Here is a 27,107-nt window from a genome sequence, read left to right on the forward strand (position 1 = left end):
CAGTTGTACCATTATTAGTTACTTTAAAGCTTCAGTAAGCATAATGCTTTGGCATCATTGGGCAAAAATCCCATAATAACCTTTCAGCATATTATAATGAAAGTGTTCTGAAAGAAAACTAGACTTCTGCACCTCCTCATGGCTCTGTTTACAGGCTTTAAAAATTCTAGCCCATGACCGGAGACTTTGGCCAATCACAGGTCATTTCAGAGAGAGAGCGTTCCTATTGGCTGTGCTACGTCTGGTGGGCGGTGCTTGGTAGTTCCTCAACTTGATCTTAACATGGTTGCCGGTTCACAAACTTTCTCATTTTACAGCTAAACAGTACACTATAAAATGATTCTGAAAACATTTGAGGAGAGAAATAGGCATTACAGTAACAGAATATTGATTCATATTTGATCAGCGCTGCCTAGTTTGACAGTCTGATCGGAGTTCGCGAGTGATTGACAGCTGCTCAGAGACGGCAAGGCTCCGGCTCGGCTCTGACAGATTGTTTTCCTCCGGTCTGTGAAATCTTGCCAGTGACCAAAGGACACTGCCAGTACACCAATTTGATGATTAAGAATCTTTTCCAACAGAAAACACTAATATTACCTTGTTGACATGTTATCACATATAACATTGACATTGGACTGTCAGTCTATATAACACTACATTTCTAAAAAGCCCTTCCTCAAAATCTGGCAACAGTTTTGGACAGGAACTACAGACTGAGAGAATTATTGTTTCAACATCCCCATCTGGTGGCCAAAATCAGTAACACACCAACAACCTCAACTGTTTCCACTCTATTCACATATGATTTGCCTGAGCTCATTTGCTTTATTGCTAATTAATCTAAGTTTTTATATTTTGAATCCCCACTAACAGCTTCTCTTACAAGCAGATAATTGCTTATATAGCAATCCTGTCTTTGTATTTACTGAAATAAACAATATAATTAATTAATATAAATGGTCTTCAATTTAAATTAAAGGTAGTTCTAAGCTCCACCAGCAAGACCATGCTGGTAGACCAGTATCCTTAACCAGATCTTGCCAGTAGACCATCTACCAGCACCAGACCAGCATAGACCAGGATGTAAATCATGACGGTCTATGCTTGTTTTTCCGACAGGTGCAAAACACAATATCTTTTGGTATTTTAAGACTCAGGCTAACCCAGCAACGGGAGATCAGAGACTGTTGTGCCCTCATCTTCACAGAGACCTGGCTCCATTGTGGCATTCCCAGATAAAGCTTTTGCACTTGACAGAGGAAGTGCAGGACAGAGCGCAGGGTGAGGGGAACTATTTATTGTGTAAAGGGCATCTGCAGACCTGAGGCTTCAACCTGACAGCTCATGAAAAGCTGTCTGTTCTGATGGCTGAAGTAATTTGCCCATTACGTTTCTTCAAAAGAATACCCAAAATATAGAAAAACTGGCCTTTATTTAGTCTTTTTACATATGGCTTTAGCTTTTCTTTTATTACAAACTGGTTTTACAAAAGGTTCTGAAGACTTTCGAATCAACCACAGGTGGAAAATCATGAAGAGGCGGATGACACTGCAACGGTACATCTACGATCAGAGGCTCCCACACGGCTCTGGCCACGAAGCGCTCACAGATAGTAAAAACGGCAAGGAAACCGTTTGTCTCGAAAACACCGCAGTACGACATCAAACGAGGGACAAAACAGATGGGACTGAGTCAGTTGAAATGTCGTAGTCACAGATAAGAATGCAGAAATACAGAGCTGACATGATTCCCTTTCCTGCATGTCTCGTTTATGTCACAAATGTTTACACCCTGTTGAGCCGTCGACGTTGAAATAACCATTTGATCTCTCGGCTCTTTTCCGACCAACACTGTACCATCATGACGCACAAATGTGAGAGCAAAATAAAAGACTGCAAAAAGCAAAGGCCAGTTCAACATTATGGCCCAGTGTTGAGTGACCTGAAGCATGTTGATCGTTTCTTCATTCTCTACACAGTAAACTCCAGTCGTTAGACACCACAACATCAAATTTCTAAACATGATCAGTATTTTCTACGTCTAGTTACTACAATACAGCTCTTTCAAATCAGTTACTTGATTCAGTGGAATTAGAAGACAGAATCGAGAGTATCAAATGCATACTTAAAAATCATTAACACCGCATTACATTAGATTGCACTGCATCTACTGTAGGTTCAGTTTTCAATCCGTCCATCTGCTGACACTCGACGTGTATAAAAGGTGTCTCATTTTCCAGACTGGTTTTAAGGTTTAAGTCCGTCGTGAAGACCTTACTTCAAAAGTTCTTGTCACAAAAGGTGTTGCATAAACAGGATATGAAGTCTTTTGCATACAGAGGTCTGCAGAGTGGACTCAGTCTCATGTCTCTCTCCTCGCCTTCTTTTTCTTTGCCGGCTTGGGCGCCGCTTGGCTCTCCTCAGGTTTTTCTGTGGAAACACAAAAAAGGAGAGGGGGATTAGTCCCACAACTCTTAACATGTGTCACGTGGTTTTATATAATTTCAAGCTTTCACAAATGGTGAACGTCAGAAGGATCACACATCCATTTGGTTTACTGTTAAGAAAAGAGCTCATCATTGTTTTTCAAAAAGGTCAATCTAATTTGATGGCTCAGAGTGATGCTCAGAAGAGGATAATACAGGGACAACAAGGCCAGGAAATGTGCAAGAAATGCGCACAGATTCGTATCTTTAAGAAAGTTTAATAAATCTGCCTCTGGTTCAGCTTAAATAAGAAACAATTCACAACACTAACTCTGATTTTTCAGGTTTGGATTTAATTTTGTAGGCAAGAGAAGCAGTGAGTTTAAGCAAGGTAAATGTACACCATTGATATTAAACAAGCTGTTGGAAATTTGACTCAACTGTTGAGCTATATAAGACAGTTTTCAGTAGGATGGCCTAGGTTATGCAAACAAGTTTGTGCTCTAATAAACAATTTAATCATTAAAAACGTTGGTATTAAAAATATGAATCGGATGACACAGCAAAAAAGTCACACCCACAAAGCATGGGAAATGAGACAGGGTCCGTGTTTCAAGACAGGTCGGGTGGGTTGCTGACATCGCCGTAGATCTGAGGACAATGGACCTGAGGACCATTGTAACCTCTTAGTGAGGTTTAAATGTGCTTACTTTGTTGTGTTGGAGCAGAAAGGTTGCTCTGCTTGGCAGTGGGCTCTCCATCAGTTGGCTTCTGTGGCACTTGTGTGACAGGGGGTTTCTGGGATATGTTTTCCTTCACTGGTTTCTCCACTCTCGCCTACAAGAGAAAGGAAACATGGTTAGCTTCGATCACCTCAGCAAGAGACGAACAAATGAAGCAGTTAAAATCCATCAACCCACTGCAGTTACGAAATACTGCACGTGGCAAATTTACATTTACATGATTCATCTTAATGTAATTTGACTGAATGGCCAGTTTTAGGGACACACCTAACAGTGTTCGAACCCCTTGGCCTTTTTAATGTTAAAAACAACATAACAGGAACTGTTCTGCAGAAAAATACTGTTTAAGCCCTGTTTCCACCGCAAGAGCCCTCGTCCCATGTTATGTCGCTTTTTTTCTTTTACGTCAGCGGACTAATTTGCCTAATCTTCGCAGGTCTTTAGACCGCGGAGGACATGCAGACAACAGTGGGCTGAAGGAACCTTTTAGTTCCTTGAAAAGTAGTTCCAGGGACTAAAAGCCTTTTGGTGGATACCCAGCTTTAGATGATCTGGCTCTGGTGTCAGATATTAGCACCACTGACCTCGACAGCAGCTGCTTTGACGGGCTGGACGGTAGCAGCTTTCTCTTGAACAGGTGGCTGCTTCTTCAAAGAGGCTGCAGGTGGCGCCTCCTTCTCTGGCTCCTCACCCTTCACAGGACACAAGCCAAGTTTACACCCAAACTGTGCAGTGAATTCAAAGTCAACTCTAGAAATGTCAAAGACTGCAACATGAATGAGCTGATCACGAGGGCCAAGAGAATAAACAAGCTTCTTGAATGTCAGGAGAAAATGTTACATTTCCATAGTAATAATTAGTAGTAAGCAATCTATTATTACTGGATTATACAGGCTAGATGCACCCGGTGATGTACGTATCAAAGTACAGGGCCACAGAGCCTTGTACACTCAGAGTGTGATACATTCAGGCTTTCTAGGTTTTTATACTCCAACATTTGCAGAATAATTGCTTATGTCACATCTATTTCTGCACTGTGTGTGTGTGTGTGTGTGTATGTGTGTGTCTGTTCTCACTAGCAGTTACCTGGCCAGCTGTTCCTCCCTCCTCAGCGGCCTTCTTCTTCTTCTTTTTCTTCTTTTTAGTTTTAGCTGCTCCATCAGCAGCAGTCTCTCCCTTGTCCTTCTCATCTTCATCATCGTCCTGACAAACGCACATCGATAAAACATGACTCAGAAAATTAAAAACAATAAACAGCGGAACAGAGCAGCAAATATGGTAATGAAATGTGTACGTGATGTGAACATGATATTGCATGTTTGATATCATCCCTGTTGGTGTTTGATGACGTCGGTCTATTGTGCTGAGTCACCACTATGAGCAGCAGCTGCACCCAGAGGTGTCATCAATTACTGGGTTGTTATTTTTTAAAATCCCAGGTAACTCCCATGATGCTTAGTCTTTGTCCTATGCCTGGGCATACTTACAGCCGCTCCAATCAACAGATTGGCCTTGGTGGTCTCAGGGAGGGGCTGCTCCACAGCAGGAGGAGGGGGCTCAGGAGTGGGCTCTACGAAGTTGCCCCAGGCTTCAGTGGGCTCGTTCCAGTCAGAGCTAGGGTCCGCTGAACTACCGTCTGAGAAACACAAACACCATCAGAAAGTGGTTAGAAGTGGCAAAACTATAAAGTTCCATCAAAGTTAAATAGAGTGGTTCTGTTATCCTTACTGTGTCCAGACCACTCGTCGTCCACTCTGGGCTGACTGAGCCAGGGCAGGTCGCTCACAGGCTGGGGCTCTACAAACACACAAGAACAAGAACAAGAACTCAACCTGCCATCCACAAGAGATGCGTTGGAAAACTGCGCCATCTAGGGGTGTGAGCCGGGTTAAACCACCACCAGTGTATTGTCTACTTACCAGCAGTACCAACACCCAGTCCAGTTATAGACACCAGATTTCGCTCTGTTGTGGGCCTGTCAATCACAGTCCACGACTCTAAAACACACATTTCACAGATGCTATGATGTCAATATTCAACACTTTAACTTATCAATCAGTGGATGAGCATGTGGATAAAAACTGCTTGAGCTTTCCATTACATAAAACAACCGTTTCCTGACATTGTGCAGACCTGTCCAGTATTTCTTTAGCTCCAAACTTTAAGGATAATTACATCTTTTCCCTCCCAAACTGGGCTATAATTGTGTAGCTTTTGACATGATGCCAATCAATTCTGATCAATCATTTGGAACTGGATATAGGAACTGGGTTGTGTGTTGCTCAAACAATTTACTGTAGTTTAAGTCTACATGTTGAACTTGAGTAGACATTTCTGTAGCTCTCTGCTAACTCTACACAAATTCTCACCTGGAGAATTTGGAAAATTTAATTAAATTTATTTAAAAACAGCTAGTCACTAAGAGGCAGTTTGACTAACCATGAATGAAAGAATAAATTAATAAATGACTGTCACTACATTTGTAAGTAAGTACAGTATTTTTTAATGTGATTAACTGAGAGGGAGGAGGACGGTTCTGGTCTCCTTCATCCATTAATTCCTGATAATGGACACTTCATGAGGCATTATCACTTATAGCTATTGCACACGACACGACTTCAGCCCTGATTTCCCACTCCCTGAAAGATTTTGGGAGATCCCCGACAAAAGCCCCAAATCAGAGACAAATCGGCTCGCTGCTCGCACATCGGCCCTCGAGCATTATGTGTGAACTGTTAAAAGAGGGAGGAGAGGTCCCCTGTAACAATAAGAACTTACTGTATGTGTTGCATTTGCATTATAAAAGACGTGTGGAAACAGGCTATTTTATGAACACGTGCCAACGACAACATGTCTTGTGCATCTCGTGTATTTCTTGTGTGTTTTCGTGACAAAACGTAGTTTGAAGACGTCGTGGATTCCTCCAGGTGAAAGATCCTGTAGTGTGTGTGACCCCGTCGCCAGTCAGTCATGTAGTGTGAAACCCACAACGACTTAAAGAATCCTCATTACAAGACAGCAAGTTGTCTAGCGTGAACAGAACAGCCATCTGACGACTCTGAAAGTCTTGTAGTGTGAACTAGTCATAACATGGAATGCCATAATACTTTTACATAAACACATGTGGGGTTCAGTAACAGCAATTAATTGGTAAAACATTTTTACCATCCATCTCCGCTTTCCACAGTGATGCTGGTTCTCTAGTGGTTGTCCAGGGGCCCGTCTTTGGCGCAACGGTGGGAGCAGGAACCTTCACAGCCATGTCAGTCACACCAGCAGCCACCGCCACCACCTCACTGCTGTTAACTGATACCAGGAGAGAAACTGGATACTCAGCCAGAATAAACACAGATCAGGTTGCCGACACATCTAATATGGGAGTTCCCAATGAAGCACATATACTATTGGTCAAGTAAAGATTTTGAATAGATGAGATATCAGTGCTTGGGGTGTCTTTCTGAACTGGTAACCAGTCAATGGGTGAAGCGTTTTCTGCTGATAATTACCTTGAGATACAACAGCCTCAACCTTCTCTGCCTTCACCTTTGGGGATTCTCCTGAAAAGAAAGAATTAAAAGGTCAATATATGTCTTTGTATTCTGTTTTTATGTGAACCATGGCTGCGAAACAAACTTGTCCTCATGACAATAAAGATAACCTAACCTAATGTCAAGAACACTTTCCATGAGAGGCTATTAATGAGGGGAGCACCCACACAAACAATTCAGCTGAAACACTTCAGGGAAAACTCCCTCTGGGAGTCAATTAAATTCCCCTAAAGCCTGTATTTATAGTGTGTCCTCCTGTCAACAAGAGACCAACCAAACGCAAAAACAGCCTTTACATAACAACACACAGAAACAGCTCTCTCTAGGTGCCATATTAGGCTGCAAAAACTCCTTCCCTCTTCCCAACTTTAAAACTTCTCAAATGAAGAAAATAACTGCCTAAATGAAAATATACATGGTATTAAAGAGTTCTGTCTTTTAAGAGCCACCTTTTTTCTTCTTCTGGCTGGCAGATGTGGGCGCTGCAGAGGCCTTGGGCTTCTCCGGGGGAGTGCTCACAGGTGTGTCCCCTCCTCCAGGACTGGCTGAGCCGTCACTGGAGCTTTTGTCCTTCTTGCGTTGCTCACGCTTCTCCTTGTTGCTGACCTTGGTCTCCCATGTGCCTGAAAAGTACCATTGTAGTGCAGCGTGGAATTAGTTGCAAAATACTGCCAGGTTTCATTATGGGATTAGTGAGGAAATATGGTATGGATTAGGCAGGATAAAGAAAGAGATGCAGAGGCTGTTCAAATACACACGACATATATTTAGCTGAGAAAAGGCAGGTCCCATTCTACCATAATATGTCGGGTATGAATCAAGTTGTTTTGTTCTTTACCAAGGCCAGGTTCAAATCCGTTAAAAAAAAAGTACAGAAGTTATTCCCTTTGTCGTGCAATGACCTGGTTACTGAAAATGATGGCTTACTAAGAAAAAAATGAAAACAGGCCTCTTCAAATACGATACCCAGACATCACTTTGACAGAAAACTTTAATTATGCTACAGTTCATAATATCTCACCTTCTTCTGGTTCTTTTCCAACTGCAGTCGCTGTCTTGGTCTCCTTTACAGACTGTTTGGCCTTCTTCTTAGACTTTTTTAACTAGAAGAAGAGAAATAGTGGGCATAAAGTAGAAAAGAAAGATTAAAAAAAAAAAAACATCTGGGATTGTGAGACAGAGTTTAAAGAAAAAGGGGCAGAGCTACAGTAGAGATACTATACAGCACATATGATTTCACCTTCCAGGAACAGCAACTGGGCAAGCGGCCCGATGGGCAGTCAATCAAATCAGCACGCTCAAGCTACGTCTATTTATAAGTGAAACTACATCCACTGTCCGAGACTCCCTAAATATGTTACATCTAAAATACTACTTCCATCTCTTAGTGTATGCACAATTACATCTTCTGACTCTAGCACCTTTAGGACCACAGGCTGTGTTACTATGTGGTATCCAGAGGGTGGCCTCAGATGAAAGGCTGCACCTTGTGCTGTCCTAAACCAGGAGCCATCCTCCAGGATTTTGCTGCATCTGTAAGTTAAAAACTGTAACCTAACACTGGCAGCTGGTCTGGTTACATCATTGCAGGGTGACAGTGAGAAAATGTGGCATTTGCTCCACTGCTTTGCATAGAAGAGGACCTGAAAATGATGATGTGACTTAAAAGCAATAGCAAAGCAAATTCCTTGTATGTGAACCCTACTTGGCAATAAAGCGGATTCTGATGGCAGCTAAAGATAACTAGACTTCTGCATGGCTCTGTTTTCAAGCCCGTGACAGGAGACTTTGGCCAATCACTGGTCATTTCAGAGAGAGAGAAAGCGTTCCTGTTAGCTGTTCATTAAACGGAGGCAGCTGTCAATCACTCGCGAACTCTGATCAAACTAGGCAGCGCTGATCAAATATGAATCAATATTCTGTTAGTGTAATGCCTATTTCTCGCCTCGACAGCTGCTCAGAGACTGCAAGGCTCTAGCTCAGCTCTGATTGGTTGTTTTCCTCCGGTCTGTGAAATCTTGAATCAGATGCCACACAGAGGCAAATTAATCACATTTTGTATCTGTTCAAAATGTACCTTAAAGGGGAGATCTGTCAAGTATTTAATACTCTTATCAACATGGGAGTGGGGAAATATTCTTGCAAAATGTATGTATGTATTTATTAGTGGAAATCAATTAACAACACAAAACATTGACAAATATTATCCAGAAACCCTCACAGGTACTGCATTTAGCATAAAAAATATGCTCAAATCATAACATGGCAAACTGCAGCTCAACAGGCAACAACAGCTGTCAAGTGTGTTGACTTGACTATGATTTTATTGTCTGTAAAGGGGAGACTGCAGCCCAACAACTGCATGTGATTATCATAATAATGCATGTCTGTAAAGGGGAGGCTCGTGGGTACCCATTTTCATTCATATATATTGAGGTCAGAGGTTAAGGGGGGAAAATAAAGCAGCTAAAACATTAATACAAACATATAACCTGGGAACATCCATCACAGCGGACAGATCAAGATGTTCAGGTCATATCACCATGTTGTCATAACGTCTTTATCACAGCAAATTACCTCTGCAGCCTTGTCAGCCTTGACTTCTGGTGTGGGCGACTGATGATGTGGCACTATCTCCTCCAACGCTATGGCTTCTTCCTGTGCTTCAGCAACAGCTCTCCCATTGGGCTGGGCTTTCTGTAATACACATGTGAAGAAAGAAATGTATAGGGTTGTATGACCATTTTCAACTATATTCCTTTCAAGCAATCAATATGTAATAATAACATCCACAAGGCCAGCTAGCTCCAGGCACACTAGCCTGGAGCTAGCTGGGGTTTTTTAACCATGAGTCAACTGTCACTGTGGTGCCAAGGCCTATAGAAGGAGGATGGGACACGGGTCTTGTTTTGTGTGGGGTACAACGCATGCGCGGTGTAACTCAAGCTGCGTTTTGATTGGCTCAATCTCGGCGAGTGCAGGCTATATTCTATTGCGCATGTGCAATACCCCAAAAGATATGACGCTTGACCTAGCCTCCTTTCCATAGGCCTTGTGTGGTGCTAGCTCGGCGGCTAGCCTTGCTAACAGCTATGAAGCTAAAGAAAGGGTTATATTGTAATACCTTCTCTGTCTTCTTCTTCTTCTTCTTCGGTTCCTCTGGTTTGACAGGTTTACCGCCAGCCCGCTTCACTTCTTCCCCGTCGTCGTCCTCCAGAGGGCAGACAGCGGGTCTCTTCTTGAAGAGGGACCGGCAGGCTGAGGCCCACAGAGCGACCATCAGTACCAGCCCGCTGCACGCCGCTAAGAGGATCACCCAGGGCGGGATGAGCTCCGGCTGCAGACCCAGGTCCACTCCGAGCTCGGAGCGCAGCAGACCCACTCCTCGAGTCAGCAGCTCATTCAGACGACGTGTGAGCAGCTTGACCTGCTGAGAGGCCTCGTCCTGCCACTGCTCCATCTCTATTGTGTGTTTCTATCAGACCTGGTAGTCACGCTGTGCTCGCCTCTATAAGCCTGCGGTGTGATAGCTAGAAATAACGGAACCACTTGGACATGATGAAGACAACTAGTTCACCTCCTACTCCTCCTCCTGACACATCAGGGCTAGTCTGACAGACAGCTAGATATCTAAGCTAAGTCGTGACAAACTAAGTTATCCAGCGAGCTAGTTGGTAAGTGATTGTAAGATAATCCTCCTCCGCTAGCTGCTGACCACCACCACAATGTGACCGAGAGCAGCGCAGGTTCACCTCATATGGCTCCGTACGGTTCTGACTGGAGACGTGCTGCCTTCACTGGCGCTTGTAAATGTGGAGTTTCTTCCAGGTTCAAAGATATAAATCAAGGAATAGACATTTCCCTCACAAATTAGTGGTATTTTCTTTTTAATTTATAAGAGACATGTAATGTTTTATACTTCTGGTGAATATAATCCAATCAATCTTATTTCTATATATGTATTTTGTATGCATAATGTGGAGTTTCTTCCAGGTTTCTAAAACCTGCAGGACCAACTCCAACTCCTAGTTCTTTTAAATCAAAGCTTAAAACTGTCCTGTTTTGCTGCTGCCTTTTTTTAAACCAGATAATGATCTTATACTGCACTACAGCTTTTACTCGTGTTATATTATATTTTAGCTTCTATCCTAGCTTTTATTTTTAACTTGTTTTTATTTTCTAATATGTTTTTATAACTGTTTTAATTATGTCTTAATGTTCTTTTTCACTTTTCACTTTGTTTATGTAAAGCACTTTGAATTGCCCTGTTGCTGAAATGTGCTATACAAATAAGGCTGCTTTGCCTTGCCTTCTAAATTTTTCGTTTTGATGACATTTCATGCATCACATTTTCTATCAGTTGGTGCCTTAACCCCCAAAATATAACACAGCCCAATATTTCGGCTGTCATATATTCGGACTTTTCCCAAACTAATTAACTGTGCTCGAAATTCCATTTTTCACAAATTTTTTGAAGGCAACACGATCGGGCGGTGACAGCTCCAATGAAATGGGCGGGGCTACGATTTCTCCCACGCTGATTGGCCCAATTCAGTCCCACTACAAAATATCGATTTAACCTGCAGTAGGGAGAATATTTTTTGGCATCATTGGGCAAAAATTCCATAATAACTTTTTAGCATATTGTAATTCAAGTGTTCTGAGCGATAACTACAGGTCTGCACCTCCTCATGGCTGTTTTCAGGCAATGATGGTTTTTGCAAAACCCTACTTTGTACGATTTTTCTTTTACATTTTTTATTTATAATACAATACAAATAAAACAAAAACTTACCCAATGGCCTATGAAGGGCTGGAGTAAAGATTAAATAAAGGTTATCCGGTGTAGAGCAGGTTAAAACTTTGTCACAAGTAAGCAGCCTCCTCTAACACTCATGTAACAAGAATTCCCGACTACTCTTAGCATAAAGCACTAAGAAAGGAAACCAAAAAAAAAAAAAAGACTGGACAACTTATTTGCATCCAAGTTTATTTTGAAATTCCCTACTCCCCCTGTACAAGAAAAAAAGGACTTTCCACAAAGGCAGCAGTGACTTTTCTAGGGAAGGAAAAAACTTATAATCACAGTGTGTCTTCTTTTCTTCTTTTAAATACTTCTACTGCTGTCATCTTTGGCTGGGTTTCGGCAGACAGCTTTCTGTCAAACCACATTCCTGGGAAGCAAAAGTTTAAGCCAATAGAGCAGGGCTGTGGGCTTTACGTTTTACAGTGCCAATGCAGGAATGTTCTGGACTGTATACCTCTTCTTCATCAACACAAAAGAAAACAATAAAAATTGAAATAAAAATAACAAGCTGTTTGTGTTCACAACACAAACAAATATTATCGCCTGGGGAGACAGCGACAGTATGTCGAATTTCATAAAATTGTATAGACAAAAAATAAATCTACAAAAATGGAGCTAGGTAAATATTACACAACAGTAAACATGTTTTTATTTTTTTCCTTTTTTTTTTTAAACTCTTTTCTGTCGAACCTCTACACAAAACCAAAATTCTTGGTCTTAATGGCTAGCAGGAGTTTCTGTTTGAGTATCTGTTTTGAAGAATAGAGTGGCACGTAGAGACGTGAGATGCAGGTATTGGCTGTGGGGAGGTGCTGGTCGTCTGGAGGCCGGATGGTGATGGAGGGCATCGGCTGGAAGCCCTCCTCGCTGGCTGGCAGAGAAGGGCTGGAGGTCCAGAAGTACACCTGAGGACAAGGACATCATTTGTGACATTTACCATTTCCATCCAATTTATTTCAGGAAAATCATTGTACTGTTTAAAGCCCCCCTCCATGTATTTTGGCATTTCTATGATATTTCATATATATGTTGATAAGCCACACTGTTTGCCAAATTTTTTTTGCCAAATAACTTAATTTTGTGCTCAAAGTAAAAACAAAAAAAGAAGGTTGTTTCTAAAATCAGTTTGTCACGACTTAGCTCAATTAACATTTTAATTAATAATTTGAGCCTCATGTAATGTACAAATAACAGTTATTGACAATGCTGAGCACTGAACTGCTGACAGTACCAATGAGTCTCTTTGTTTTGAAGGATAATGATCACGATGAGAACAGACTTACCAGATCTTGCCTTTCAGTCATGCTCATCTTCTCCACTATGGACCAAAACCAGCGTTTAAACTGCAGTAGTTTGTCTGCGTTTTCCCCTGTTGGATGAATACAAGTCTCTATGCTTACTCTGTGACAGCAAAAATGTACAACCGTAAATCTTGAATTTTTGAATTAATGCAGGAAACAAGAGACAAGACAGGAAAATGAACAGAAGTGAGCAGAGGAAATCCAGACAGAGCAGCATACCAGACTCATCATTGAAGGAGGTGAAGCTAATGAGCATCTGGACGTTGACTTCTCCGCAGCCGTTGACCAGCAGCCTGAAGTCCTCGGCCGTCAGGTCCTCCAGGGCGTTCTTAGGAAGCACATCCAGCAAACCCTTCCTCATTGCCTACAAAAGACACAGACATGCATCATAACCGGTGTGAACACACATTTTGGTGACAGACAAAACATTTGTCTGTGTTCCAACAAACTGACACACTTTGAGATAAGGTTTGGTAGAACATCTGAGTATTCACAGTAGGGCTGTCAAAATGAACGCGATAAATCATTAAATTTGTTTTAACGCCACTAATTTCTTTACAATATTTGTCATTGTTTTGTGTTGTTAATTGATTTCCAATAATAAATATATAAATACTTTTGCATAAAGCATCATACCCACTCCCAAGTTGATAAGAGTATTAAATACCTGACAACTCTCCCTTTAAGATACATTTTGTACAGATAAAAACGATGCTTAATGATGATTAACTAAGGACAAACGTGCAATAATCACAATTAAATATTTGTATTAATTGACAGCCCTAATTCACAGCCAATTAAGAGAAAGTAATATATTTTTTAAGTGTTTTACTTACGTGGAGAGGCTGCTCAGCCACCACCAGCATTCTGTGCTCAGCATACTTCCTCACGTACTCGTACACATTGAGAGGAGTTACTGGCATGTTGACCCCACCAGACAGAAGCTCCACCTGAACCAGGAAGAATAAGCCATCAACAAACACTTTTGTGGAACAAACGTATTTCAAAAATTCAGTTATAACAATCATCCGCTTATAGTGATCAACGTGACCCGGACAGCCGTGATCACTATAAACGGTTTCCACTGTACAATCTACATATGGTGACACTGACAGTGTCGTCCTTTACCTGTCCAGCCCCTTCCTCTTTGCAGAGGTCAATGGCGAAGGCGAGGTCCATGGCAGCAAACACTGCATCTGCTTCACCAGCCTGAGAATGGCGGATCAGCTGTCGCAAGCTCTCATACATGACCGGGTCAAAGAATGCAAAGTCATGCCAGTTCACCTGCAGTAACAAAAATAGGTACATTTAGCAACTTCATTCTGAGAAGCATCAACATTCATGTAGCAGGTTCTTACCGTAGGTGGAAAAATCTATTCTAAAAACATGTTTTCTCTTACCTTCCTCCCGAGCAGCACTTTGATGACATGTCGGTTCAACGTGATTGGACAGAGTTCATTCTGAAGCAGACATAAACCCAGTATTCTGGAGAGAAAACACAACATTTTACTTATTATTGTTTCCTACTCAGATGTGACTCATTTTCCCCAACATTGTTCTCTTCTGAAGATTTTGACCAAACTAATCAAATACAATTCCCTTCATGTTTGACCAATAAAGAGGACAATTCATTACCTGCCGATGTTACGGAAGCAGTTCAGCCTGGCTTCTGTGTTCTTGCCGGGCCGAGGGGAGTAGAAGCCTCTTTTGCCAGGTTGGTAGAAGAGAGGAGCGTTGTCGTCTCCGTCATCTGGGTCGTCCAACTCCATGTCGACCACGCTGCGGGTCGAACCATGACGCTTACGGTTCTCCTGTTGCTAAAACCACAAAAGAGAGGGATGTATTGTACAGAGACTTTCATGTCACTTTATGTCTATAGGAGAGAAATCTTAGTTAGTATGCCAAACTATTAGGGATGGGTACCGAACCGCGGTACTAAATGAGCCAGAAAATTGATTTCCTATTTATTTAGGCTACATAAACGTTATCTTGCACCTTTTGATCTCACAAACTCTGTTTCTAATTTGTAATAAGATTAAAACATTCGTCAGTGATGCATTTTCCAATCCAGAGGAGAGATCTCTCTCTCAGCCTGTCGTCTGTGTCGTCTTAGCCACAATGTCGGAGAGAACAAAAACGGTTCAAAGTGTGGTTATATAGTTTATAATAGTGATATGTTCAAAACATGACCGTTTCTTATACTATAAATAATTGTTTATTTCATTTACGTTACATTTTAATTATCACATTATAAATGATTAGTTCAAAACAATGCTGTTGCAGTTGCTGCGTGAATGTTAATTTATATACCGTATATATGACAAAATGTCAGCAATGTCAATTCTGTTATTCATTTGTGAAATTTTTTCTCTTAAAAAAACACAAAAAGAACTGTTAAGAGTACCGTTAAGAGTACCGTTAAAGTACCGGATTGATGAGCAGTATCGGTAAGAATAGTAGTACCGCTAATCTTAACGATACCCATCCCTACAAACCAGCCCTGATTATTTACAAGTAGAAATGAAATGAATAACTCTACGTGTCTACAGCATAGAGTGGAAACAGAGATGTTGAGTTTACTTGTGCTTTCTCTGGGGCCTCCAAAAGACCCAGGTCCAATATACTGTCGGCACCATTTTCCCTGGAGGAGGCAGAGACCAAAGGTTGATAGTTAGTTTAGAAAACTTCACATTGCAAGGGAACTCAATTTCTTTTTCATATAATTTTGCAGTCTACTCGTACATCACTTCAGCGTCGCACACAAGAGCAGCACGGTATGGGCCACTATGGTGAACAGACCTTCCATGTGCAATGAGAAGCTCCATGGCCTCCTCCACCCTGGCTCTGAGAGAATCCTCACTAGCCAGCAGCAGCAGCAGCTGTGCAGGGGACAGCTCCAGCAACATGCCTGTGATTTTACTGGCAAACGCCTGAGGAGACAAACACACAGCTGGTATAAATATTGGGGGGGGGGGGGAATCAACATGGCACAGTATTGCGATATTTTGCGTGGCAATATTGTATGGAAACATGGACATCAAGTATCTATCTTTTATTATATAAATGATTAACCTCTTAACAATCCAAACGGGCCTGGACACTATTCTGTCTTTCACAGGTTGTGGCGGGCTCAGTCTTAAAGCAAGAGTGAAGATGCTATCATATGTATCATATGAAGCTAGAAAACCTAAGGAATCGATTGGTACCAACCATGTTGTGTTTTATTGTCGGGAAGAATGCTAAATAACGCTCCAAAGTTGAGCTAATTTTAGGCAAGGAAAAACTGGAATGGCCATTTTCAAAGGGTGCCTTGACCTCTGACCTCAAGATATGTAAATGAAAACTGAGAGGAACAGAGTAAAAAACTCTATCTTATTAGATAAAACAGATGTTGACTAACTGCATAAATTATACTTGAAAAAAATAATAAATCGCAATATATCTTATTGCAATACTCAGCATATCGCAAAATGTTTAAAATCGCAATAAGATTGTATCGTGATTTAAGTATTATGATAGATTAGATTAGATTTCCTTTATTGTCATTGTACAGGTACAACGACAAGACAAGACAATCTAAAACAATATAAAAGACAATGATTATAATAAGACAATGATTATAAAAAATAATTAAATACATAATAAATAGATATAGTCAGTCCGCATGTGCAATATCATTAAATAAATAATGCAGTTCAAAGAGCAATTATGCAGTCAAAGGTTAAAGTGCATGGTAAAATAAAGTGCATCTTCAATAGCTGCCATAACTCCATAACTTGGGGGGGCAACAGAGAGAGCAGGCAGCACAGGTGGGGCGTGCAGCACAGCCCATGAAGTCCGTGATCCATGTACTAATATCGTATCCTGGGGCCTCTGGTGATTCCCACCCCTACTAAGTATGGTGAAGGAAACCTTCAATTGTTCCAGTTAGCCAGCCTGGTAATCATAAATATAGTTATGGAGTGGAGTAGTCAAAGTATGTTTCCACTCATTTGAAAAGTGCCAGTTGTATGCAAATCTGGCAGTCAAGATATGTCAACCTGTTCTTAAACTGATAAAAATCTATTTTGGTGTCACAGAGCTCTGACGGATGCAGATGATTCCTTACCGGTTGCATTGCGTGAACACGTGGGTAGAGCCTTTCTCCCAGGGCTTGTCTGTGTGCAGGCAGGGGGTCGGGCTCATCACTGGGGTTTCCCTCTGACGAAGGCCTGAAAGGCCTGGTGTCTATGGACAGCTGCCTCCTTGAGTCTCTGTAGAACACAAACACGCAGGTTTGTCTCAGTCTCACACAGCACAAACTTTTTTTGTTTACTGAAAAAGGGGAATATATGTATTAAGTGGGAGTTCACCTGTCTCGGTCTCTACGAGATCCGGCTCGAAGCCCTCCACTTCTCCTCTCTCTTTCCCGGTCTCTGTTTCTCAAGCGCTGCATCAGATCTACAGACACAAACACACATTGAATAGAACAAGATCACTGTTGAGTATAAATTTCTTGTGTCAAAAGAATCTCTTTTTGCTAGGGCTGTCAAAGTTAACAACACGTTAACGCAAATTAGTTTTAATGCTACTAATGTCTTTAACGCATTAATGCAATTGATCTTTCGGAAGTTGTAGCAGGCTTAAAGCTAGAGTGAAGATACTGGTATATGAAACTATAAAATCGAAAGAATCCACTGGTACCAACCATGTCATACTAGCTTGTCGTGTCATACTAGCTTATCACGACGGAGGTTAAATATAACGCCCGGAATATGAGCAAAATATTTGCAAAAAAAAATGTCATGGCCATTTTCAGGGGGTGAAAACGGGTTCTATGGGTACCCACGAGTCTCCCCTTTACAGACAATAAAGTCATAGTCAAGTCAACACACTTGACAGCTGTTGTTGCCTGTTGAGCTGCAGTTTGCCATGTTATGAATTAAGCATATTTTTTTTAATGCTAAATGCAGTACCTGTGAGGGTTTCTGGACAATATTTGTCATTGTTTTGTGTTGTTAATTGACTTCCAGTAATAAATATATACATATATTTGCATGAAGCAAGCCCACTCCCATGTTGATAAGAGTATTAAATACTTGACAAATCTCCTTTTAATGTACATTATGAAAAGATAAAAAATGTGTGATTAATCACAATTAAGTATTTTAATCGATTGACAGCCCTACTTACTCATGTGATAACTGCTTTAAGCATCAAAAAAGCACCACTGAATGCAACAATGAATGAGTTCCATAGTACAGTATAGTTTCTATGTATTGTCATACTTGAATTGTAATCGTGATGACACGTACTGCTGGCCTGCATGCCCTTGCTGACACTCTGAACACAGTCCAGATTGGGCAGCTTATCGTTGGAAAGGAGGGCCAGGGCGATGGCCGTGTAGAAGCTGCGGGCCACGCCGCTGCCCTCGCCCGGCTCGTCTTTGAAGGTGACCTTCACCCGGTGCACAGCCATGGGCGTGGTCGTGCAGCGCCTGCCAAAGTGTGTATTTAGCTGACGCATGGTCTGCTGTATTAGCTGGTCTCGATCCCGGTCCACCTCCAGGGCCAGGTCGCGGGACTGCAGGTTCCTCAGCTTCTCCATCTCCCGACGGAACTTGGATTCCTTCACCTCAAAGCCGCCGAGCTCTGTGAGGATCTGAGATAAACAATAAAAATGACAAAATAGTTTTGACTCTGCTCTCTGACATCAAGGGCACCATCATCCCAAAAATAGAAATTATACTTTTTTTTTATTTGAATATATACAATAAGAGTTGTTAGTGTGCAGCTCTATACATGTTTCAGCTGATTGTTAGCAGACCAACCCAAGGTAAACACCAATAAATATTGGATGCACATTTCACAAGTAGTAAGCAAGAGGATTCTATTGGGATGCTCAATTTCTGCTGGGAGTGTATGTAGTTTTAGGTAAAGCATTTTCTGCACTTTAACTGTCATATAATATTTATTGAAGCTCATTGCAATATCCATCTATTGTAAAGTAAAAAACAACAACTCAGTTTCGGAATTAAAAGCATTACTACAAATATAAAAATGGGGGTAATGTAGAGATAATTACCACTTTTACTTGTAAATAAATAATAAATAAAAAATGTACCGATCCAGGCTCCGCTCCAACATCCTCCATGAAGACACGACCAAAGAGCTCCAGTGACAGACGCCAGCGGCCTAGCAGCATGTCATGAGAGATCATCATCCCCATGAAACTACAGTGAGGTCTGGACAGAAACAGGGGCACAAATTGTGATGATCTTATTGCATCTTATTAGCATATAAAACAAAATTATAGTACATTAAAACATTTGAGGTTTTCTTCAGGGTTAGGCTATGATCTACATAGAATTTCTGACACGGGTCGCTGCTGTCTTTTCTACCTAGTAATAGAATTTGTATAAAGGGTTGTTGTGATTCACATATGTATCGCAATTTTTTTATTTTACGTTTTTGTTATTGTAAAAAATAATTGCTTCTTTGAGTCGTCATATCTAAACTATGGTAAAACACATAGAAATTAAATATTTTATTTCTATCACTGCACATCCAGTAAAGTATGGGAACACGTTGGGTTTCACACATTGCCAGGAAAAGCAGAGCTAGACATCATGGCTAAAGCTGCATGCTAACTCTGTCATGGACAGGAAATGTTATCGTATCGCGGTGACATGCGGTCAAGCCAGCCATCACTCTCATCTCCCTGGTCAAATGGGTCGAAACTACAACTGTAGAGCACCCATATACTGACATTTATGTTAAATGCATTCAAACGGCCCCGATGGAGCTGATCATGAATGTATAAAGAGAACGGAGCTGACGGGGAGAGCTCAGAGATAGCGACGGACTTAGTGAAGTTAGCGGAAGTCCGGTTTTTCAAAATAAGGTGTTAACAAAAGGGAACTGTATATACAAAATACATATATGGAAATAAGATTTATTGGATAATATTCACCAGAAGTATAAAACATTACATGTCCCTCTTTGATTTCTGCTCAATCAATTTAGATATTTTCCAAAGTAAAAGTCACTAGACGTGTATGATTCAACATTTTCCCCATGGTCTAGTGTTAAAAAAGTTAACAAAAATTGCAATAAACTGTAACATTGAATCTTAATACTTGTAGAATCGTAATACATATCCAATCGGCACCCAAGTATCGTGATAGTGTCGAATCGGGAGATAAGCATATCGTCCCAGCTCTATTAGCTAAGCCAACATCACAAAGCACAGCTTAGTGTTTGGTACCTGAATGACGGAAGAGGCGGTCCATCACTCTCAGTGAGACCAATCTCAGCGAGCAGGCTGCTCTTCAGCTGGGCGGCGAGGTCGTGGGGTGAAGGGCCCGGTTTGGAAGCCTCCATCTCCTGCTCTGCTAGTGACTGGTTCTCAGTGCTCCGCTGGCCAGTTTCCATACTCATCACATTCTTCAGGTTGGCTGAGTAAGACATCTTAGTGGGCAGGATCTGTTTGAGTGGGGTTCAGAGTAGTCCTTTAGTAATGTGAACAGATGTCTTGGATGTTGACAGTTTGATGATGAAAGAATGGAAATATGGAAATGGGACACAGACCACAGGCTGTGTTCCAATATCCACACTTGAATGTCAGTGTAAGCAAAAATGACTACCCACACTATCCATTATTTCTTGCTATCCATTATTTCCAATGCTACTCAAATACCACTGGAAATAATGAATCCTGGATCATTTTTACAGATTTCTATTTAGAAGTGTAGCTACTTCAACATTTCCATGGTGATTTGTTATGCGTGGATATTAGAACCCAGCTGCCAGCGTGTTTGTCCAGTGAAGAGGGGTGGTATACCTGAGAGGGGGAGGGTAGAGAGGAGCCCATGTTTACCTCCAGGCAGTTCCTGTCCATGCTTGCCTCAGCCAGACCTTTTGTTGCCATGTAGGAGGAAGAGTATAAGCCCTGAGAGGGACGACCAAACAGATCCTCCTTCCTGGCATTAGGCTGTTAGAGAAGAAGAAAAATTAAGTGGAAGCCAAAGACAACGTTTGGCCATTATATAATATCGGGGTAACAGTTATGTCAGTCTAGCTAATGACTGTATGCTCTGTCTGATGTGTCGGTGTAGTGTTTGGCTAGTATCCATTGGCTCCGCCCAACAAACCCTTGTTGCAAAGAACAAGGCACAGACTGACTAATAGATATCTTTCTAGTTATAATGTCTAGTTGTTACCACAGAGCACACTTTGCACCCTTTTGGACTTAACCCTCTGAGACCGGCATAGACCTGTTTTTGTCTTTTTTAGGGGGGTACAGGGGGTCTTTAGGGGGAGATAGCAGGTCAACAGTAGATGTCACATAGAAGTGGTGTACATCATCTGAAAGCTGGGAACCTGAAGATTAATTTGAGTTGCAGCACTGTGTGTCAAGTTGCTCTAGTCATAAATCAAAAAATAAACATGAATGAATGCATTTCAATTAATTGTGAGAGTGTATAAAGGCTTACAACATTGTGATAGAATGAATAAAGAATATATGATGCCCATCCCCATGCTCACGTCTGTCTCATATGTTGTTGCACCAGTTTTTGGGTTGACACCATTTGTTACACAGATCTGTTGATTAAAAATGATTAAAATCCTCCAAAATACCACATTAAGACACCAAGACCTTGAGGAACTTTTGACATTTGGAGATTTCTGAAAGAATTGCATTTTGTCAGCGATTGGATGGCGAGCACTTCTGTTCTGGAAACTGCTCGGAAACCCCCTTATTGTCAATCTAACTAGGAAAACCATCCATCCTCTGAATGCTCCAGGTCTCTAGTTTGTGGTTGTATAGTTCATGAGGCTGTGATTATCCTAGAGGTCACCACAGGTCATTTTATACAGTGAGGTCAAGTTTAAAATAAATCACCTCACTATGTGAAATGGCTACTGTGAGGACTAACATGAATACAATTGGGCTCATTGGATCCACAAGAAGGTTGTGGACGATGCATCTTTAACCCTTCCATCTTCACTGTGTCAGGGGGATTACACAAAGAGACTGAGCAGCAATTCTGACCTGCAGGAGGTGGGGCTGGTCTGCCAGTGGGATGGCCTCAGCCAGGGGAACATCGAATGGGTTGGGTGGGATGCAGCCCAAGAAGGTCATGGAGTCGGAGCGACGGAAGAAGGGGTGGTTCTGACCCGTTTCAGCTGGGACTGGGTCGTCATCCTTGTCCTGCAGAGTTGAACCTGAGGTGAAGCAGAAACAAATCTGTCAGCACACACACGTCTAAGCAGTTCTTTGACATTTATGACTCATTAGATATTAGTTATCCGGCTTACTCTGATTGGTGTCCTCGTCGTTCTCGTGTTCAGAATCCTCATTGTCCAAACCCAGTTCCAAAATCTCTCGATTCCTACACATAAAAGTTAAAGTAGATTACAAACTAAAATAGTTACATGTAGTCAAAGGGGTGTTCATTTTAAAGCTATGGTTAATCAAATGCCCTAACAACCATTGTTTCAGCTGTTTGCTATGTCAAGCAAGCCAAAAGACAAAATTATGTGAAAACGGGGACTCTCATATTTTGAATACAACATTTTCACTCATTTACCTCTTTCTGTCCATCTGTGGGGTGTCCAAAGTGGTCTGCTGGTTCATGGCCTTAATCCAGTAGATAAGAGCCTGGAAGACGTAGGCCACATGCTTCAGCGAGCACACGTCCAGCACAGGAAGCACATCAGAGTGCTCATCATTGTGGGAGCGCATCAGTGATAAGGCGTAGTTCAGGAAGTCGCCCCGCGCCGACATCATGCCCTGGCGAGCTGTCAGCAGGGTAGCTGCTCTCCTGAAAGAATACAAAACACACACAACAAAAGTGAGAACAAACCTTGCTAATGCAGGAATGCATAAATATGGAGTTACCAATTTGATTGATAATTGTAACGAGCTCAACAAATGACATTAATACAGAGGAGTATTATATAGGAGTCTACCCACGTTGCAAAATAGCTGGTCCACCTTAACAGCCCACCTTAAGTGAGCCTGAGCCAATGTTGTCGCTAGCTTCGGGGCTAATCCCCTTAACTTTAATCAGCAGGTGTCAAGCAAGACACTGGAGCTTAGCTTGGGTCTTGAGGAGTTGTAGCATTTATTCACCGACAGCCTAAACTGTACACACACTGCACTGCTCCGTTCACAACTATAACGTTACTGATAACTTAATAGTCACATACACGGTCACTTTCTTTCTCAACCACACACACTCGCTAACGTTTCGCCGGGCGGTAATCAAACATGGATTTAATGCTAATTAAACTTTGAAACAGTAATACTAACCACCGGGAATTTTAACCTTATTTATCGTGAAACCATTAACAGTTACATCAAACATTTATCAACTGATTTACAAAAACTTTTTTTTTTCCTTTACCTGCGTCCTTCCAGGGTGCGGAGGCTGGCCTCCTCCCGGGCCGTCATACGTTCCCTGCGAGCGGAGTGCTGAGAGGCGTGGAGCGGGTGACTGGGGTGACCCGGGTCTCCAGCAGATGACAGAGCTGAGCCGTATCGCAACTGAGCCTCGGTGGAATCCATGATGGACACCATCCAGTTCCAGGTGGGAATCAGCTTTTCTTCAACATAGTTCTGGCGCAACAAATGACAAACATTTCACTCTTATTCAACTCATTAAAACAGATCAGATTTTTATTAGCAACCTGATGTTCAGACAATCATTGTTGTTGTCCACTGCCAAATATGATGGATAGAATGCAATTCAGTTACATATTTAACAGGGATGGGATCCCCTGAAACAATATTTTGATTCTGACGATGAATCTTTAAGTTTTCCGGTGATGTACTGCTGAAATTAAATATCACAATTATTTTATGATTTGTTTTTTGTTATTGGTCTTTTCAGAACAGTTGAATAGTGTTTCTTCAAAGTGTACGACCAGAATAATACAAGTTAACTCTAAACCAGATCCTAACATTCAGCCGCTCTATAAACGTGTAGCCAAGCGTAGTTTTATATAGCACGTTAAAAAGTTTCTAATGTATCTGGGAGGGAAATAAAGATGTTTAAAATAGGATAGTTTGGTGTTTTACTTTCAACATCCACAAATTTGAAAACAAAATACTTATTTGGAATATTGAGCGTAGGTGCTAGAAAAGCAATCACTAAGAAATGGCTTAAACCAGATACCCCATCATTAGACAACTGGTACGATGTTATTTATGACATATTTGTAATGGAAAGAATTACTTATTCACTGAAGCTTCAAGAAAATAAATTCGAGGACATTTGGAAGGGATGGAAAAGGTATATTTCCCCAAAACGCCCATCTTTTGTTTAATTTTTATTTTTTTCTAAATGTAATTTATTTTATTATTATTCATTTGATTTTATTTTACATGAAAAGCACCCCATGTTTTATTTGTGTGTTCAATAAAAAAAAATAGGATAGTTGCTGACTGTTGCATCAGGCAATATCACATAAGATAAAACACAGATATCATTAACCCTTGTCAAGATGCAGAAACTGGGGTTTTTACACAACAATCTTTTACTCAATGATGGTCACGGTAAATAATGTCCTGGTACTACTGTATCTTGATTAGTGTTTACTCTAAAGATATGCAACAGTTTGTTTCGTGATTATTTCAGAAAATCTAAACAGAAAAAATAACAGAAATATTGATATTTTAAAGGGTTCCTTCAGAATTCAGTATCTTGGGTGTATTTACAGGTAGTGGAGTATTTTGTTCACCACACGATGGCGGTGTATCTTACCTGCAGGCTGACAGCATCCTGGTAGGTGAGCTTTACAGCAGCAGGGTACTGGGAGTAGACTAGATGGTTGTACTTGGGAATCAGACTCATGAGGTCTGAGATCTGCCTGATGACGATGCTGTAGGCCCGGGCCAGGCTGCTGGCAGAGGTCAGATAGCTGCTGGAGTTGCTGGCCTCCAGAGCTGCCGCCGCAGCAGCAGCACTGGAGCTGATGGCGCTGGACCGACGCAGGTTGGTAGGGTCGATGTATATCAGGCCCGTGGAGCTCGCTGTGAAAAAGAAACAGGTACAATCAAGATAAACTATTTTTTAGGGCTGTCAATTAACGCGATAATAACCCATTAACGCAATTTTTTATAACGCTACTATTTTTTTTACTCATTAACGCTATTTGGTCTTTCGGAGGTTGTAGCGGGCTTAGTTTTAAAGAGAGTGAAGATACTTGCATCATATGAAACTACAAGGAATCCATTGGCACCATGACATACTAGCTTGGCACGAAGGAGGTTAAATAAAGCTCCAAACTTGCACTAAATTTTGGTGAGGTCATGGCCATTTTCAAAGGGGTCCCTTGACCTCTGACCTCCAGATATGTGAATGAAAATGGGTTCTATGGGTACCCACGAGTGTCCCCTTTACAGACATGCCCACTTTATGATAATCACATGTAGTTTTGGGGCAAGTCATAGTCAAGTCAGCACACTGACACACTGACAGCTGTTGTTGCCTGTTGAGCTGCAGTTTGCCATGTTATGAATTAAGCATATTTTTTTAATGCTAAATGCAGTACCTGTGAGGGTTTCTGGACAATATCTGTCATTGTTTTGTGTTGTTAATTGATTTCCAATAACAAATTTATACATTCATTTGCATAAAGCAGCATATTTCCCACTCCTATGTTGATAAGAGTATTAAATACTTGACAAATCTCCCTTTAAGATACATTTTGAACAGATAAAAAATGTGCGATTAATCGCAATTAACTACGGCCAATTATGCAATTAATCGCTATTCAATAATTTAATCGAATGACAGCCCTAATCATAACAGGTACAATCAATATACACCATTTTAGTGACAGTCATCTGGAACCACAAACGTAGACATTTCACAGCTCCACTGACCAGCTGGCGTTGAGGAGCTGGAGGGAGCGCTTCCAGTGGCCCTCTGGCTGGGCGTGTTTCGAACAGCCCACTGCATGGAGCGGGGAGCCTGGGCTGCACTGTTGGCGTGGGAAGCGCTAGTCGTCCTTTCCAGCGGCTCATCCAACAGGAACGTCTCCTGGTCGACGTCGTCGCTCTGACTGCTGCTGCTGTCGGAGTCACTGGAGTCATTGGACTGGGAGTCATCCTCTGAAAAGAAGGCAGGGACACTGCTGGCACCTTCAGAGAGGAGGAGGAGGAGGAGGAGGAGGAGGAGAAGGAGGATGATGAAGAAAAAAAGAAAAGGGAGACAAGTTCAATGGCTTGTGTGTTCCTCTCCCTTACCTTTCTTTTGTTTTTCACATCAGATTTATCCAGACAGGAGTGCAGGTTAGTGAATCACACCACTACAAGGCCAAACAACACTAACATGATAGTGAAAACACTGAGGCTTCAAGTCAAAACAACAGCTGCACTCTCTGTTGATCAACTTGTGTTAAATAACGACTTCATTTTCAGCATTTTTTTCCGAGATGATTGGAAATTTTATTAGAGAGAAAGAACAGCGATGTCTCAATTATACTGAATATTCTAAGTGGAAATGAAACAACACCATCATGACTAGGGCTGTGACGATACAACTACCTCCCGATTCGATACTATCATGACACTTGTATATATGTATTGCGATTTTTAAGTACAGCGATTCTACAAGTACTATTATACTTGGGTGCCGATTCAATATTTATTGTGATTTTCGTTAACTTTTTAACACTCGACCATGGGAAAAAGTTGAATCATACACTTCTAGGGACTTTTAATTTGAAAAAATTCTAAATTAATACTGTAAAAAAAAATATTTTCAGCATGTATGTAGTCAGAGATGTCCTGAAGTCAAATATATCAGTCAATGTCAGGAATTATTTATTAAATTTTTTCCAGCGACCCAAAAAAAAAAAAAAAAAAATCAAAGAATAAAGACATTTCCCTCACAAATTAGTGGTATTTTCTTTTTAATTTATAAGAAACATGTAATGTTTTATACTTCTGGTGAATATAATCCAATCAATCTTATTTCCATACATGTATTTTGTATATACAGTTCCCTTTGTTAACACCTTATTTTGAAAACCGGACGTAGTCACACGTGTCTACTTCTTCTAACTTCTCCAAGTCCGTCTCTAGCTCTCCCGTCAGCTCCATTCTCTTTATACATCCATGTTCAGCTCCATCGGGGCTGTTTGAATGCATTTAACATAAATGTCAGTATATGGGTGTTCTACAGTTGTAGAGTCGGCCCATTTGACCACGGAGATGAGAGTGACGGCCGGCTCGACCGCACGTTACCGCAATACGATAACGTTTCTTGTCCATGACAGAGTTAGCATGCAG

At 41.3% G+C, this 27,107-nt stretch overlaps 2 protein-coding genes across 14 annotated transcripts in view; both read right to left on the reverse strand.

Moving 5' to 3' along the window:
* Positions 1-1,413: 1,413 nt before the first annotated feature.
* On the reverse strand, positions 1,414-10,487 carry LOC119497059 (protein LYRIC-like). 3 transcript variants are annotated; one of them, XM_037784850.1, is made up of 13 exons: positions 9,841-10,487; positions 9,294-9,413; positions 7,738-7,819; positions 7,166-7,339; positions 6,675-6,725; positions 6,334-6,474; positions 5,088-5,165; positions 4,897-4,965; positions 4,656-4,804; positions 4,255-4,371; positions 3,753-3,860; positions 3,132-3,262; positions 1,414-2,429 (listed from the first exon to the last, which is right to left on the reverse strand). In XM_037784850.1, exons 1-13 carry the CDS (start codon positions 10,174-10,176, stop codon positions 2,420-2,422), a joined length of 1,566 nt encoding a protein of 521 aa, XP_037640778.1. In that variant the 5' UTR covers positions 10,177-10,487; the 3' UTR covers positions 1,414-2,419. The 3 variants fall into 3 exon arrangements, with proteins under 3 accessions (XP_037640778.1, XP_037640777.1, XP_037640779.1); XM_037784849.1 differs by having other exon boundaries at positions 3,136-3,262; positions 9,841-10,486; XM_037784851.1 differs by lacking the exon at positions 1,414-2,429 and having other exon boundaries at positions 3,136-3,262; positions 3,705-3,860.
* Positions 10,488-11,687: 1,200 nt separating this feature from the next.
* The window catches only part of ubr5 (ubiquitin protein ligase E3 component n-recognin 5), a 44,055-nt gene continuing 28,635 nt past the window's right edge, over positions 11,688-27,107 (reverse strand). For 3 of the 11 annotated variants that reach the window (XM_037784113.1, XM_037784112.1, XM_037784116.1), the window contains 21 exons: positions 25,698-25,955; positions 24,574-24,842; positions 23,215-23,426; positions 22,396-22,629; positions 22,124-22,197; positions 21,858-22,030; positions 20,646-20,795; positions 20,070-20,287; positions 18,927-19,047; positions 18,092-18,464; positions 17,177-17,264; positions 16,933-17,077; positions 15,567-15,754; positions 15,405-15,465; positions 14,460-14,641; positions 14,225-14,309; positions 13,953-14,108; positions 13,661-13,774; positions 13,044-13,188; positions 12,807-12,892; positions 12,216-12,428 (listed from right to left, as the gene is read on the reverse strand). In XM_037784113.1, coding sequence (XP_037640041.1) covers positions 12,216-12,428; positions 12,807-12,892; positions 13,044-13,188; positions 13,661-13,774; positions 13,953-14,108; positions 14,225-14,309; positions 14,460-14,641; positions 15,405-15,465; positions 15,567-15,754; positions 16,933-17,077; positions 17,177-17,264; positions 18,092-18,464; positions 18,927-19,047; positions 20,070-20,287; positions 20,646-20,795; positions 21,858-22,030; positions 22,124-22,197; positions 22,396-22,629; positions 23,215-23,426; positions 24,574-24,842; positions 25,698-25,955 — 3,545 coding nt within the window. Of the gene's footprint in view, positions 12,429-12,806; positions 12,893-13,043; positions 13,189-13,660; positions 13,775-13,952; positions 14,109-14,224; positions 14,310-14,459; positions 14,642-15,404; positions 15,466-15,566; positions 15,755-16,932; positions 17,078-17,176; positions 17,265-18,091; positions 18,465-18,926; positions 19,048-20,069; positions 20,288-20,645; positions 20,796-21,857; positions 22,031-22,123; positions 22,198-22,395; positions 22,630-23,214; positions 23,427-24,573; positions 24,843-25,697; positions 25,956-27,107 lie in introns of all 11 variants that reach the window. The other 8 variants (XM_037784117.1, XM_037784120.1, XM_037784119.1 and 5 more) reach the window with 6 other exon arrangements.

This window comes from Sebastes umbrosus, chromosome 11, assembly GCF_015220745.1.
Source record: "Sebastes umbrosus isolate fSebUmb1 chromosome 11, fSebUmb1.pri, whole genome shotgun sequence".
NCBI lineage: Eukaryota > Metazoa > Chordata > Actinopteri > Perciformes > Sebastidae > Sebastes > Sebastes umbrosus.

What these genes read in the sequence shown, in the direction of transcription:
- LOC119497059 (XM_037784849.1), bottom strand. Translation starts at nt 10,176, where the DNA reads ATGGAGCAGTGGCAGGACGAGGCCTCTCAGCAGGTCAAGCTGCTCACA. An exon ending in AGGCTGACAAGGCTGCAGAG is followed by an intron (nt 7,820 to 9,293) that starts GTAATTTGCTGT and finishes CTCTTCTTCTAG; the next exon opens with TTAAAAAAGTCTAAGAAGAA. An exon ending in TCAAAGCAGCTGCTGTCGAG is followed by an intron (nt 3,263 to 3,752) that starts GTCAGTGGTGCT and finishes TTTCTCTTGTAG; the next exon opens with GCGAGAGTGGAGAAACCAGT.